Here is a 16,897-nt window from a genome sequence, read left to right as displayed (position 1 = left end):
ATCTCATTAAATTTTACAAAATAAGTAGTTTTAAACTTCGTCCATATGTTCATGACCATGAAATATAATAAAAAATAATGACGAATATAAATATATATATATTTATAAGAAGTATAACTGTCCTAACATTTTGTAAAACATGTTCTTGGATACTTCTTTAACTTATTAGTATATTAAAATTTACTTACACTATTCTTTCTTCTTCATCTACATACGAACTTACAAATTATCTTCTTCATTTCTCAGTATTGTTATCCATTCGCTAAATGTAACGCCCTTCTGATAACTCATTGGCAAAATAGATATTGACAAAATCATTTGTTGCGTTGTATACAAAACGCGTGGGTTTATAGAACTCTAGAGAATTCATGAGCTACTTGGAACTATTCTGGCTTAAAATCAGACTTAACATTTTTTTTTAATTCATGGATTAAACGCAGGCCGGTGGATGGCCGAAGGAAGATCGGTGGAATAAACGCAGGCCGGTGTTTTTTTTATCAGGAATTTAAGTACTCGTCAAAATGCTACAGATGAGCTATTCAGAACTATTTGGTCTTAAAGTTGGGTGTAAAGTTAGCACCCCATTTTTTAATTGCTTTTTTTATAGTGTTAATCGCCGGAACTCTATGTAAATACATAAAAATACTTCTATACTCTTCGAAAAGAAGCTGGAACTCTAATCAGAACTATCGAATTTTAAAATAGGGGTGTTATCTTCACACACCCGATGAACGCATATATTTCGATTGAGCTCAGTTAGATTCTAGCAATCTGGTCCTAAGGTCGAATTCAATTTTTCGGAATTGCTATAGTCAAGTAAGTTTCCATCTGTTTTTACTTTCTGCCGTTTTATTATCAGAAACAGGCTTCTCATATTAGGCTTCTAAAATTAATCTCGAAACTAAAAATTCGTTCGTTGTTAATATAAACGAGATTGGCTTGCTTTGTGAACGCGAGAAAGTTAGTTGGTATTAGAGTTACGTAACAAATAAATGCGAAAGTAAATTAAATATTAGCAACAAGGCGAATATATATATATATATATAGCGAATAATAGCGGATCGAGTCTGCTCTCCTTCTTTTGAGTATTTTGCTGAAACTATAAAAATATTGTATAAAAATATTGAAAAAATATAAACTATCGCAGTGAAGAGTTATAAAAAGAGAAACAGAATTTTTCTACAATTTCTACATATGACGTTTGCAGAGTAAATGATGACGAGGGTTATCGATTACATCTGGGAAGTAATGAACGACATCGTACCTACCGCTTTAGCTTTTGAATAATCACTTTTATTTTTTATCCTTATCAATATTAAACAACGTATATAGTTACGTAAGGGTATATATATTACATGGAAAATTTTGTCCTTCTCGTGCGCATATATCTTCCCGAGATACTTCGAGTGCCCACCACCCGACCGTCCCGAGAGAAAAAAAGTATATCGGCGCACATGCATCATTCACTCTTTCTCTCTCTCTCTCTCTCTCTCTCTCTCTCTCTCTCTCTCTCTCTCTTTCTCTCTCGCTGTTTTTTTTCTCATACTTTTTTTTTATCCCCTTTCTTTCTCTCTCTTTCTCTCTCTCTCTGCTTCTATTAAGGACAAGAAAAATTCTTTTCTTTTATGTCTGGCTTTTTCCCGGCAAACGAGAAAAATGGCATCCTCGCGGAATTTCCTATCTTGAAGGACGCTTTTGCATTTCCATTTTTCAGACGACGCACGTGAGTCGCCGGTGTGGCTTCCTTCCCCGAGAACTCGTAATTTCGTATCTTCCCGAGTCATTCGCGCGTCCATTCACGCGAGCGCGGATCGACCCGCGAGAACGATGCACTCTTGCAAATCCGCTGTGGAGTCAAGAGCGACGTGAAATTGTGCGTGGCGCGTGTTACACGCCGCAAAATTGCTTACGTAGGAGATTGAAATTGCTAGCAGTTAATTTAATATTAATATCGCCCGCTTTTTGCAATGTCGTTCGCCGTATATCCATGTCGAAGGTATTAACAATAATACGCAGCGCGTCGGGTGCAATCTCCAAGACGAATTTCGTCGACTCTGTCGTGTACGTACCGTTGCACACATACGAGATATTTTGGTTGCGTATTTTTAGAATGACGAGGACATGATGCAATCTCCTTGTATTTTCATCTGTTCGCAGAACGCAGTTTTGGAGAAAAGAAAAATAGAAAACAAATCGTTCGTGCACCGATTCGCTCGTTGCGGTGCCGTATTCTCAACATTCGTATAGAACTGTATTATTATATTGTATCCCACTAAATTAATTTTTCGCTATAAGATAAGTGACTCTTAGATCCCTGTCATTCTTTAGTGCGTTTTCACTTTCACGGAGAACGTGTATCTTCGTTAGCCTTACATTCGTACATTTATACGAGTACGCGCTCGCAATTATAATCGGAATTGCTTTTCAGTGGCTGATCGCTTATTCTATCGTTACATATCGCACTTCCAACGGAAAAGAAGTAGAAGAATTATCGCGAGTATCACAAGTCGATTTTTCACAAAATCGCGTTTAGAGAGGGAATAAAATATAATTACTTAACTTGTTCATTATTGCCAAGTATATACACAACTATAGTACCACCGTTCACGTCGCTCTCTCACCTTATATCATGTTGGAGATTGTCCCTCTTCAAAAAAAAAAATGACAAACGGCGATTTCGCAGGTGTCACTTTCCTCGACTGAAAGTGCGATAATTCTCCGCGTCGTGCCTCCTGGTGGGAGCTAATACTTTCAACTTACAGCCGTCGAAACTCTCAAGGTATTCCGCAGCTAGTTACTGCGACTTCAAGGTACACACGTGACATCTGCGCGGAATCCGCCGATCTCGGTACAAAACCTCGAATTAAACGTCCGGTTCGATATATAGATATTCCAATTCCTAATTCCTCGGACATTTTGCGAACGTCTTAGCGGATGTTTTTTGGACTTTTACGTCGTCCAGATCGCTTCAGCTTTTCTTTACAGAGCAGAGATATTTTACTGGCGTTCCTCCGGCTTAAAATTTACTTCGCGGTTTTGTACCTCGATCGACGTAGTCCCGCCACCTTGTGCAATAGGCCATTTCCTCCTATCTAAGAATACGAAAGACTAACTAAAAGGGCAAAGAGTAAAACGCCGCGTCCTCCTCGTCGTTCTGCTATTAGCCTCGCATGTAGTCCTATCCTCCTGAGATACATCGAGACACGCAATCTCAATGGATCTACTGTTTGCTAATAATATTATTCGCATAGGTAGCATACTTGATTTGACAGGCTGAAGAATAGGAGGAAGCTATGTCGTCTGCGAAGTTTTAATGTTATTAACTTTAAAATTCGATCGAACAGATTTGGGAAGGTATATCGGTTAAAAGATGTTACTTTTCAATTATTTATTCATGATAATAAAAACCATACTCAATTTGCGTTTGTAACTTTCGGAATGTAATTTTTGCAAATCGTAAACCGACTTTTAGTGAGACTTAAATAAATTACATTAAATAATAAATAGATAATTAAATAAATTTGACAATGCGACATAGCTCCTTCGTCAGCTTCGCCCTTTCAACCGCCATGTATTTTTGTCCGTTTCAAGGAAGGGATCTCTAACGTCTCGTCTAACGTCTGGATAGATGTGTACAGGCACTGTTCTTTCACAGAGTAAACTCCCGTCCGTCGAGGATCGCGATAGTGCGATTCTGCAGCAGACAGAACGGATATTCAGAGAAATTTTGCTTACAGATCGCAAACGCGTCACGTCACCGGGAGTAGGCGTGCGATTTGCCTTGATTGCTAATTTTATTTCAAAAGCGCGTCTTTTTGTGACGTTGGATAAATGTTCTCGAAGTTGCTCAGCAGTATTTTTCAATATACATAACGGTCAAACTTTGTGCTTTGTTTCAGAAAAGTACCGTGCAAATATATTGAATTATATATATCACGCGAGATTTATGATCCAAGTTTTTCGCTGTTACATTTCACGGTGACGTAAACTCGGTGCAATCAAACAGTTCCCTAAGATATCCGCGACATTATTACAGGGGTAGAGGATCAAGATAAAAAGGAAAGGAACAAATGCATTGCATTGCAAAAGCGAAATTCGCGCCTGCGCTCCGTCTAGTAAGATTCGACCAGAATATTTGGCCATTTAATTTTTTTCTTAATACAGCTTTAACTTTGGACGCAACTTTTCCGCAGTTCTTGAGTATTCCATTTAATTAGGTTAAAATTTCACTAAAGAATTTAATCTGTTGACTCTAGAGTTTCGGTCAAATTTAGATGAAGAGCGAGGAGAAAGACACTAATTTTTTTTTACTTTAAACAACGGACTTCAAACTAATTAATATCGTGACCGCGAGCGTAGATGCGAATTTGCGACCTCCCTGATATGTATCACCTAAAAAATCGAACAGTCTCGTGTAGAAAGTATTCTACGTATAAAGTACTACACGTATTCTGCGCGATACGCGCGTCGCGTCGTGTCGACGTACGCGGTGGCGTAGGCTAACTTTGCGATCACGCGACGTTTCCGCGATTGACGCGCGCCGCGAATATGTGCAGGACTGATATGTGTGAAAGGATCACTCCGATCGATATGTAGAGAATAAAAAGCGAGAACCAAGCTCTCGACCTGCCCCTGTAGCGTGTCGAGTATCTCCCTTTTCGATCCTCGAATCAATTTTCACGCTTGGAACGCGAAACGATCGACGTTCATCGTCGTCGTTAGAGATGTACAGTGTTTCGATCACAGAGAGTATATGTGTATATATATTTGTGTATATATATAGATATATATGTGTGTATATATATATTTTTTTTCCTCTTTCCTCGCGAGATTAATCAGAATTCCACCGGTTCTGCTGAAAGACCCGTGCGCGATAAACTAAAGGGGGATCAGAGTGAACGATCGATTTTCGAACAAACTCACCCTTAATGCGATAAGTGAGATATATGAGTTACGATACATGTGAATTTATGTAATAAAAATTTGAAAAATTGGAAAAATGTCTCAAGAATTTTTCATATTATTAATCAGAATTTCTATAAAAATTTCTCAGAATGCTCAGAATTTTTTTTAGATTTTTTATACGAATTGGAAAGTTTTTCAGAAAAACTCAGAAATAAATAAGAATAAAATATTTCACTTTTTTCCCGCCAACATATCTTTGTAGAAATCTGAATAAATATGTGAAAATCTGTATAATTTATATGGATATTGAAATATTCTGAAAATTCTCATCCAATGTCCAATTATTTCTGAAAGTATCTGAGAAATGTTATATATTTTTACAGAATTTTTCATAAATCTCAATTCTTACAAAATTTCTGAGAAACTATAAGAAATTTTTTACACCAGGGTCACGCGCGGACACCCGTTAAAAATTTTTATTCCTTCCAATGGCTGTTTGCTCTTTTCTTTTCTCTCAAACATCGAACGACGTCTCGTTTTTCAATAATTTAATTATCAGTAATATGGTCGAATCAACTTTTTATTCGTATCGTAATTTGTCGATCGTCAGCACTCTGAGCCCTCCCTATCATCGCCTCGTCGTCGAATTTGCCGTTCACGTGGGAAAGGGACGCGGTATGTTGGGCGACTCAAGAGCCGCGGGACGATTTCCGCACACGGAGATGCGGACGCGAGCCTAACGAAGTAGTAAAAGTGGCGGAGCAGCTGGACGAAAGTAAATACAGACACGAGAAGAAATGTTTCGCGAAAGCGATCGCGGGGAGCGGTCGTCGTACCTGCCAACGACCTACGCCCGTCCAAAACGTTCGAGCGATCGACGCGTCGCGACGACGCCATCGACGCTCGCCTGGAAGATGCACGATCGAATGTCGAATAGTATGCAACGACGCATGTCTCCGTTACGAGCGAAACGACGAAAAATGAGAATACCTGCGTGGCTTCGGATGTTTCTCGTGAAGAAAAAAAAACCCCCGATCTCGAAATAATGAAAGTTATTTGAGTCAAAGCACGTGTACAAGCGACTTCTGGTCGCGCATTTACTTGATTGCCCCGCAATGCGCAATCGATAAGCATTCCGCGTTATGGCTTTTTTCGCATTTTATCACGGTCGCATGTCGTGTCTCCTTGGAATATCTCGCAGATTACTTGGCGAGACGGTCGATCGTCGCGATTGATCTCTCGGAATTTAATAACGCGAACGAGAGATGTCGTCGATAGGTATTAACAAAGGAAATCGAGAGATTAAAGCGAGGATCAGCCTCGGTATACAGCACGTACTCTCGGTTGTCTTGGATTATCTCGACTCGGGCTAATTGGAGCTGCACTCGTGGTTGTGAATAAGTAATCGCGGCGACGCGCTCAACGGCATAACATTCTCGCTCGTATCGGAGACACGCGGTCGCGCATCCCCCCGACCGTAATTACTCGGGAGTATCGAAGGCTATCCTCGATTCATCGCGCGGAACACACTAGCGGACAGAGAAGCACAATGGACTTGTGCACGTACGTACGGAGAAACGGTTTGTCTCGAAACACCGAAGAGATATGTACACGAAAACGAAATCTTATCTCGCGTCGTCTCCCGTCTACCACCGATATTCTTAATCCCGCAAGAAATTGGACGAATTGTAAAGTCGATCGAGAGGAGAACTCGTTTCTTCGAAAACTAAACCATCCACAGCCTCTGTTCTTCCTTCTGTTCTCTTCGAAATTTATCCCGATACGTATCTCGACTCCGAACGAGAAATTGATTTTCCTGATCCTTGTAATAAACAGAGGCAGGAGAATAGGTGCCAATTAACGGAGACGAGATCAAAATTTTTCGCGATTTCGGAAAGTAAATCCCCACCCGATATTTTTCGATACATCTAATCTTCTCTGCAGCGAGCTTAATTAATCGTACTCGCTCTCAATCCTTCTTTGGGAGGCGACGCGCGCTTAAATTCTAGATAATTTATACAAATTGCGTGTAAATTAATAATCAAAGAATTTACTCGAGGTAAGACGTATGTAAGTATTGTAGTAAGCTTAGATATACGATTATAATATGTTAGACTAAACTTCTTTTTTTTTCTTCTTTTTGGGAAAGACTAAAGTTAGGCAAAAGATGACGTTTTTCTTGTTTTTTTCCTTTTTTTCATTAAAGTATTCTTTTCTACGGATTCTTTCTCTCTCACACACACACTCTTTTCTTATTCATTATTTTCTCAGGCACGCCTCGCTCTTTCTTCTACTTTCTCTCTTTCTCTCTCTCTCTCTTTCTCATTCTCACTTCTGTTTCTCATTCGTCCTCTCGCTCCGACGACACACCTCATTCTCATCTCGCACTCGTTTCCCATTCGCAGACTAGCGATAAATTTGAACTTATATTAGCAGTTAGAGCGCTCTCTTGGAAAACACAAGTTTCGCCTTATACTAATAATGGTAATGGTCTCTTCATCTTTCTTCTTGCGTCTCCCCTCCCACTTTCCTTTCGTTCTCTTCCCGCAGCCCTTGCTCTCTTAACCCGTTGTCCCGTTTCCACCCCTTAATCCTTTTTTTCGCCTGTGACCTCGTCAACGACGGTACTATACAACTAGGATAATAAATATTGCCGCAAAATTATTTGCTACATTCGTCCCAAGTAGTCAACAAGTCCGACCCCTGGAGTATCGCGGTTCTTGGTCTTCTCGTTTACGTCACCGACTAAATTTCTCCCCGACGATCTCCACGTCTCCGACGTCGCGCATTACACTTCGTAAGAAAAGATAAAACTTTCCAGCGGACGATCAAGCGTCAACGGAATCTTCAAAGTGACCGACTTATTTCTTATAGTCAGTTTATAACTGTATCAACGAGCGCAAACTCTCGTAAAATTAAAACTTAGAAATGAAAAATGTACAAGAATAATAAACCTCCAAAGAAAGGAGCGCAATTACAAAAAAATATTACAGTTGATTCTGAAGCAAGTTTCCTTGTAAAAAAATTATATGGGAGTCTGAAAAAAGCCTAAAAAATCGGCGATTAATTTCAACTGCAGTTCAACTTATTCTTTGTCTTTTTATACGAATTTAATTTCCGATAATCTATCGAAAGTTTCTTAAAATAATCTTTTTTAGCGTATTGAACTCTCGATAATCGTCGACAGCTTGTCGCGCGCCGAAAGAACTTCTCCTCCAAGTTTGAATTCAAAACCGCCGCGATCCCCGAGGAGTCTGATTTCACTGGTAATCATCCGATGCCAGTCGCACGCGCGCGCGCAAACGTGTCGTCAGGTGTATGTGGTAATAATAACTCTCTTCCCCTCCCTACTCGTGTGTTAAGTATACATTAATATCCGTTCTCGGTACCGCGCGCGGTGCTCCTCAATCGTCCCAGGAGGGGAAGCTATCCTGATCGATGAACAGGTGCTTGCCCGTCGTTGACGCGGTTTGGTCGATGCGGCGGCCGCTCTCCGCCGTCCCCGCTTGTCTCTGCTGATGACCGCCGATGCTGATGTGCTGCTGCTGGTTCGGCGTGCCGCCGAAGTTTGTGCTGCCGAACACCGGCTGGCCGAACGCGTCCAGCTGCTGGCCCTCGTAGATGCTGCGGTCCGGCGTGTACTGCTTCTGCTGCTGCCGGTGATGATCGGTCACGGTCAGCTCGATGTTGCCGGCCGTGCCGCCGACGACGATATCGTCGACGTTCTCCGACGCGTTTGCCTCCTCCAGACTACTGTTCTTGATACCGTACTGGAAGTACATGATGAAACCTGATGGCAGATACAAGGAGCAGTGTTTCGACTGATCGTGAGATTCGCAGGAAGGAATAAAAAAAGTATATAAAGTATTATCATTTCAAAGATTGGATAGAAGCGAATAAAGAAAGTAGATATAATTAAGTCAGATCGCGCTTTTGTTCATAAATATTTCCGCTCATGGATAGTTTGAAAAAGAAACTTTATATTTAACATGAATATAAGTTTGTACCGAGAGTCATCCAGACTGTAAACCTAACAAGGGTGAGGATACTGAGCTTGAAGATGAGATAAATGTTGACGGTAACGGCGATGGCGGGAACGAAGGGTAAGCCTGGAGTCATGAACATTACGCTGCTCCTAAAACAAAAAGGATAATGCAGGGAGTTAGCACTTAGATCATTAAACCATTTTATGGATACGCTTCGCAGTTTGCGAATTACGCGGGATTGAAAATTACGATCGAATAATCCTATTACCTATTTTGCGGCTTTCTACTGATGACGAGAAGTATACCGATTATGGCAAAGAAAAATAAAAATAGTAGTATCGTTGTAAATGTTCCCATGTTACCTGAAAGAAAAAAGATGTGAAATCTCGATCGAGATACGTTTACAGCGTCTCGTGAAATTAATCATGTAAATGAAAAAAGTTTTCAAAATTATTTGGAATATTGTGTTTCAGAATTATATCTTTTTAGTATTATATGAGTTAATTTATTACACTCTTTTTCTTCTTTTTATTGTATAGAACATTTGATCAATTTCATGAGAAACTGTATTTGTTAATACATTAAAAACAGCGTAAATTCCTCACCCATCCCACAGACGATAATCAAGTCAAAAATAAGGATCAAGAAATATAAGATCCCAACGAGCTTCATGACGTAACGTCCTGACGCCTCTGTCGCAGGACCTCTGTCCACCCACGGGAATATTGCAGGACAAAGGTATTGCGCCGCCTACGAAGTGTCACGATTTATTAGCTTCGTAATAATCGCAGGGTCCTTTGGTTAAGAAATATTTTACGTGCAATTCTTTATATATAAAAATTAGAACAATATTCAATAATACAAAAATTTTGTTCGTTATCCGCACTTCAAGCATCAATTGACTAAATGCATCAGAAACTTTAAATCTTAGAAAAAAATGTATTCAGAGTAGTTCTGATTCTCCCTTTTTCGCATTGAGGGAATCTGATAAAGTAAAGACGTTTGTATAACTACCGTGTGGTAGGAAACTGAGGTACATGCGTCCATGTGAGGAAAAATCGAAGGAGGTCAAAAAATTGAAAAAAACCGAAAAAATCGAAGGATGCCGAAAAATCGTAGGAGACCGAAAATTGAAGGAAGCCGACAAATTGAAGGAAGCGGAAAGATCGAAAGAATTGAAGGAAACCGACAAATTGAAAGAAGCCGTAAAATCAATGGAGGCCGAAAAATCGAAGGTGACTGAAAGTTGAAGGAAGCCGACAAATTGAAGGAGGACGAAAAATCGAAAAAAGCCGAAAAATTGAAAGTAGTTGAAAAATTAAAGGAGGCAGAGTAATTAAAGGACGTCGAAATTAAAGGACGTCGAAGGAAGCAGAAAAACTAAAAGAGGCCGAAAAGTAAAGCAGGTCGAAAAATCAAAGGAAGCCGAAAAATTGAGGAATGCCGAAAAATTAAAGGAGGCCGAAAAATTGAAGGAAGCCGAAGAACGGAAGAAAGCCGACAAATTAAAGGAGATCGAAAAATTGAAGGAAGCCGAAAAATTAAGGGAAGCTGAAAAATCAAAGGAGGCCGAAAAATTGAAGGAAGTCGAAGAATTGAAGGAAGTCGAAAATTAAAGGAGGCTGTAGAATCGATGAAATAGTTGAAGGAGACCGCATACGTATTGAAGGAACATTTTTCTGTTTTTATCGTTGTAGAAGGCGCTGAGCGCTCACCCTGGAGGTGAGGTACGACAGGAGACGGAGGACATGAGTCAGAAGGAAGATAAAAGGAAAAGCTCGCAAGGAAGACAAATGGAAGGAAACAGAGGGTGAGCTACAGGAACTATAAGGAGCAGAAGGAAGGATACGGAGGAAGATGTTAATAGGGTTAATAAGGGGAAGGGTTAAATAATTCTGTGAGGTCGCATAATGGCCAGATTGTTTTGGGAATTGAATGCCATGACTTGTAAAGGTTTTTGGGCCCGTTTTTACTGAAAAAAATGCCTTTTTTGGCACATAGCTGAAATAAAGTCGTATAAAACTACCGTGTGGATCTAATATAAAACTAATATAAAACAAAAGTCATTTGTATTGGATAAATAATCGGGCGGAATCCTATCGTTTATTGAATATACCACGACTGGGTGACCTTATTCCACCGATCGATCGCTCTTCGATTACTAATCACTACCTGCAGCCGACGCTGTAGATAATTCAACGGTGGCCCTATGATCGGCGTGTTTCCGGGATACTGATGAGCGCTACCGCAACTCGAGGCGGCCGCGGCCGCGTGCACGCTGCCGTAGAATTTGTTCTCCGTTCTGTCGCTGACGAGATACTGATCGTCCTTACCCAATCCGACCTCGTCCTCCTCGCCGCCGTACGTGTCGTCCGAATCCGGCGACGAGCTGTTGGCCCTCCTCACCCGCCGCACCTGGAACGGCGCGACGCTAATTTCAAAATTGCGCAATCTCGCTTTAGTCCATTCCAGCAGCCCGTTACGCGGTTGATCCAATTTTCTTCGTCAACGTGGCAACGGGGGAAGAAATTCCCCGTTTTAAAAAGGGGAAAAGACTGGAATGCCGTTATCTTGAAAAATTTAATGGCAAAAGAGATAAATTTTTGCCTCTTATATACCTAATAAAAAGTTTTTCACTGTATTGAAATATAAGAAGAAAAATTCAGGAAGAAAGAAAAGAAAATTATGTTGCAAGAAATTCATAAAGGCGACATATAAAATGAATAAACGTTGGAAGTGATTTAACACGAAGAAAATGCCGAGCACAGAAACGCGTGCAAATAACTGCCAAAATGGAGCTATATACGAAAACGAGGAGAGCGTAGAACTGAAGAAATTGAGGTGAAAAAATCTCGTTTTCTCGCCGAGACGAAAGGAGGTTCTTTAATTACGCGGCGATGGAGGCGAACGACAAGGGCTGTTCTGTCGTTTTTTTTTACGCGCAAACGTGAGCAACCGAGTCTCACCGTGATACGCTGGCCGTTGTTGGTGGTCGTAAGCTCCGACTGGGACGTCTGTACCGAGTTCAACGCGGTCGCAAGCTGATCGGGCCTGAGCTCCTTGCCGTAAGTCACTTGGCCGTTCCCCTGCGTCTCCTTCGTGGGCGATCGACACGGCGTCCGCAGACTCTGCGGCAGCAATTCGATCAGATTCGTCGAATGCGGCTGGTACCGCAATATCAGCACGCACGTGGACACCAGGGTGTACGCCAACAGGGTACCTGCAGTATTAAACCGCGAACGGGAAACCTAAACGTGGCTCTTTCCCAGTATTCACCGCGCTACTTCATTATAATTCAATTCGTGCGACGGTTTTAATACTTGACGAACGCAAAATGTGCATACCGGTCCACGGCAACAGGACGCTTAATTGGAAATTGAATTGTAAATTCGACATGCAAGAAACAAAGTTTATTTAAACGGAAAGATTCACATCAACCATCAGAGTTTTATTCCACGCAATTTTATACTGCATTGTCGATTTGTATATAAAGTGAGGCTTAAAAAATATATATTTATTGAAAGATATTTATTAATTTATTCGTAGAGCAGGCAGTAATGATTTAACTACATTATTACAATTAATAATAATTATTTTTTTTAAATAATCAATAAGTATAGAAAAAAGCTGTACTCCATTCATCTCCAAAGTTTGTTTTGCGATAAACAGAAATTATTTTAGATAACATCTTACCGATCGACATCATCTCCACCAACACCTCCAGTTGAATCAGTAGCGCAGCGAAAGCGGCACATATACCGGAAGTTAGAGTCGCAATTGCGGGAGTGCCAGTCGCCGGCCAAACTTGGCTGAGGCTCCTGCGGAAGCGAAATGTGCGCGTTAAACCCTAATCCGGGGTCACACCCGTCTCAGCCGTCCTTAACAATTCATCTCATCGCCGTTTCGACGTTTCGGCGTTTTTACCCTGCGTCTTGATCATTACCGAAATATAAGGCCATCCTGAGCCATCGCGTAGACTATTCTAGGCATCGGAAACATGCTGCCGAACATGGAGACCGTCAGGCCCGCCAGCGCACCGATCGCGACGATGTACTTGCACTTGTAGGCCCCGACTTGGCCGAACATCTCCACCAACGCCGAATCCTGATCGACCTGATCATACGGAACTGAAACACGAGGTACGCGAGTACGTGCTGGGAACTCTGCAACGCCAGCTCTTCCGACCCGCGCGATACCATCGTCCCGATATCATGTAAATTCGAGTGAAACTCTTGCGAGTTTCACCCGGCAATCAATATGCTAATAATAACGATTTTACACGAAGCGTAACAATAATATACCTGACACAATAGTCGTAATAATGCTAAAGTTTCAACAACTCTCGTTTGCGAACAAGTTTCGTATAATAATTTTATTCTCCATTGTTTCCTCGGGCACCGTTACATTGCAGTTTGGAATAAAGTTGTGATAAAATTGATTGTGATACCGAGATGGAGGCGAATCTCGATTCGCCGATAGCGAACAAAGAGACACGTAGCCCTAAAGTCACTCTGCGCCTCGCATCAACAGTTATTCAAATTTTGAGAAGTGGGCGTGAAAACGCAGCGACAAAACCAAAAGAACGAACACATCGTCTGTCGTGAGTATACGAGACGTGAATAGGCGTACATTTTCATTAATGAAGGGCCAACAAACGATCGAACGGCCGTTGTTTAACAGTCTACTCACCAATCAGTGTCAAGACCATGCTGCTGGTGACGTAAGCGACGAGAATTATGATCAACGACGAGACTATGGCGAGGGGGATACTCCTCTTCGGATTCGTCGCCTCCTCGCCGGTGGTGGCTATTATGTCGAAGCCGATGAAGGCGTAGAAACACGTCGCCGCACCGGTGAAAACCTGTGAAGGGATAGAGAGAGATCCAGTTTTTCATCGCGTCTCGAACAAAGTGTATTGCGACGGAGACTGATCGGACACCGAAATACGATAAAGCGGAGAGAAAATAAGATATCTAACGGAAATCCGGGATGGGAAAATCGAGTTTCGCGCTCAAACAGAGCTACGGTCCTTTAGGTAAATGTCATAGCGCTTTTATTGAACTGTAGAATTTACCGTTGAATTCACTTCGCATTGTGGGATGATATGCGGTATTCGCGTTGGCGTATCGTTTGATTTAGCAACACGCCCATTATGAGAGCGCGTATAAAGTAATTAATTGGAGATCGATAAGAATAGCTGATTGTCCGACGTGAGTCGCTTTGCAACTATCATCGCTGCCTTCGTCGCCCTTAGTCAGATTTGCTGAAAGTGTCGCTCTTTGAATATTATATTAAATTTACATATTTCACCCCTGGTCGACGCGCTTATGAATTTTTGATGAACTCCGTGAAAAGAAGATTGAGACGTTGCTTAAATAATAATTCGCGTACGCTCCGCGTACGATCCCAACGGAAATAAATTAAAAACCTGTCCGAACCAGGTTGCCTGCAAAAACAGATCCGGCAATCCCGGCTGGCGTTTCGTCCCTCTGTCTTTGTCCCTCTTTCTCTCTTCCCGTTTTCCGCTGCTGGCGTTTATATCGCGCCCGTTGAAGAAAATTCGACGTGTTTCGCGATAGCGGCTTCGTGCGCGTTTGCTACGCCAGGATCGGGCATTTAAATTCCCTTTAACACAATTTTTCATTTTATTACGTTACGAGACAATAAGTAACTCTCCGAGTTTAAATAACAAGCATCTCTTTATTTTTTTTTTTAGATTTGCGATTTTCTATTTACGTTAAAAATATATTTCCTGTCCTCTCTCTTTCTTTTTCTCTGTAAGATTTTTATAAATAACTTTATGCGTAACTTTTTAAATATATTATTACGATCATTTATTAAAATAATACATTGTTCCGGCGTTTCCAACTATGTTATACGTTTCTACAATTTATTATTGCTAAAACAATGTGCAATTTACGAAATATTGCACCGCTCTTATCCGATAACGTAACATTTTTCACCTGATAAAGATAACGACAATCATTTTGTCTACTTTTGCGATCGACTGTAGCCGACGTTATAGGATCCGGGAGAACGACATTGTCCGCGATGACGCGCGGTACCGTAATATGACAACGTGTATATTGTGTGCATTCGTATACGATATCGACCATTTTTGCGCGCATCTCGAGTGGCGGCGAAACCGCAGCCATTATTTCGCGCACTGTGCAAAACGTCGAGCTCTTTTTTTTCAACTTCATTTTGCCTCGTCAACGATCGCCATATGACACGATGTCACACTCGAATTAAAACGAATGGTGACCGAGTAGCTGACGGGGCTAGAAATTCATTCGTTTTATGGAGTTGTTTCACGTGATATTTTATTACACGTATTAATGCGTCGAATCTGCGGAGACGTAATTAATGATGCTCTCGTCAATTTAGAATATCAAGAAATGTGATAGTGCTTTAACGAGGAAATGTGAGGCTCGTGCGTAATACAGTGCAATCCGTCCGAATTTCCCAAGATTTACATGAAATAATATTACGCGGTGTAGCGACAGCTCTTCTATTTGATAAATTCGATTCGGTTTGGAGGCCCACGGCTCCGTACAAATATTTAACCAGCTTATACAATGACCCAATTATCTAATGACCTTTTGTGATTTCAGCGAATTTTTTCGTGTATTTTTTGCGTAGCCCGCTTACATTTTTCCACCGATATTGTTACTGCATGCATTACTAGCGGTAATTCGACGAGAATTATCTCCGCGGGAATTATCTACGTCCGTTCATTTGGAACGAGTCTTTTCCGTATCGATAGTTCTCGATATCCTCGATATCGGCGCGTCGGCACGTGCCGAGGCGGCACCTTTGACTTTTACAGATCGCGATGCCTACGTGTCGCGCACAGTTCGCGGAGCATCCTGTTCACGACAGACTGGGGCTGACTTGCCACGATCGTTTAATCTCGCGACGATAGATCGACCTTACTCCCGTGGTCGTATTACCGATCACGCGGTCTCTGAAATTAATGCCTTGCAATTCTTTGCGAGATACGAGCGTCTCTTTCTTTGTGGAAGACACACGTATACCTTTCTTTTAAAGTATGAGACATAGTATTATAGGAGCATAAAAGGGCATTCAGTATAGAAATAAACAAACAACTATACAAGAGGTATTTTAAAATATTTACTGTTGCACCTGTTTGAGCGTTATTTTAACAAATCTTTTATCTTATAGAATTATTATTGCACTAATATGCCAGAGAGAATTCTGTTGCCACAAAGTTCAGCTGGTCTTGGTGGAGAAATCAGAACTCATTACGGCGTAATCTTGATTTTCTTTCTGTTAAATTACGCGTAAATTGCGACTGCGCCCCGTCTACCACAATTTGCTTTTCGGTCTGCCAAATATTAACACAAGATCCACGCTGTGGAAAAGCGCGGAGACGGGAAGAAATCCGGCCACCGTTTCGCAGGCTGGAAACAAAGGGGCGAGATCTTTTTAGAGTATTCCGCAAAGGAGGGTGCCGGGTTTCAGGAAGATAGACAGTTCGTGGTCGGAGAGGGGTGGAGCAAACCGGAAGCAACTCCGATTTCTTTGAGACCCTCGTCCCTAAACCCTTACCGCGTCCAAAGCCGATCCGAGGCGTCACGTACATCCTCAATCTGAATTCCGTCCGAGAACGTGGCATAATTTCACCGGCGGACTGTAACCGAAGTTAGGAACCGTACGAAAAGATGTATCGCGGGTATGTGAAAAGATGGGAAAATCCGCTTAAGTGCCACCGCGTATACGTCTGCATGACGGTAATTCCGCATTGCAGTGAGCGCGGGAGAGATTCCGGGGCCCTTTTGACATACGATGCCTCAGTTGATGGGAGCGTTACATATTTTCTGGATAAAATACCACGTCTTCACGATTCTCATAAATATCTACCGATACAGGGAAAATGTAACGCAATGCGGTGGAATCACGAGTGCCTCTTACATAAGATATACGTTATCATGAATGAATAGGGTAAACTCGGGTAAGATGGCCATAGAGGAAAGATGGCCAAC

At 41.6% G+C, this 16,897-nt stretch overlaps 1 protein-coding gene across 1 annotated transcript; it reads right to left on the bottom strand.

The window, feature by feature from the left end:
• Window positions 1-5,419: 5,419 nt before the first annotated feature.
• On the bottom strand, window positions 5,420-13,770 carry LOC112457734 (probable cationic amino acid transporter). The gene is made up of 9 exons (XM_025020945.1): window positions 13,581-13,770; window positions 12,835-13,018; window positions 12,585-12,709; window positions 11,858-12,111; window positions 11,064-11,306; window positions 9,497-9,641; window positions 9,160-9,253; window positions 8,913-9,040; window positions 5,420-8,695 (listed from the first exon to the last, which is right to left on the bottom strand). The coding sequence occupies exons 1-9, from the start codon at window positions 13,597-13,599 to the stop codon at window positions 8,310-8,312; spliced, it is 1,578 nt and encodes a 525-aa protein (XP_024876713.1). The 5' UTR covers window positions 13,600-13,770; the 3' UTR covers window positions 5,420-8,309.
• Between the last annotated feature and the right edge of the window lie 3,127 nt (window positions 13,771-16,897).

Source organism: Temnothorax curvispinosus, unplaced genomic scaffold (genome assembly GCF_003070985.1).
Source record: "Temnothorax curvispinosus isolate PA1 unplaced genomic scaffold, ASM307098v1 QBEX01008203.1, whole genome shotgun sequence".
NCBI lineage: Eukaryota > Metazoa > Arthropoda > Insecta > Hymenoptera > Formicidae > Temnothorax > Temnothorax curvispinosus.
The sequence above is the reverse complement of the archived record's forward strand: the minus strand, read 5'-3'. Positions and strand labels throughout refer to the sequence as shown.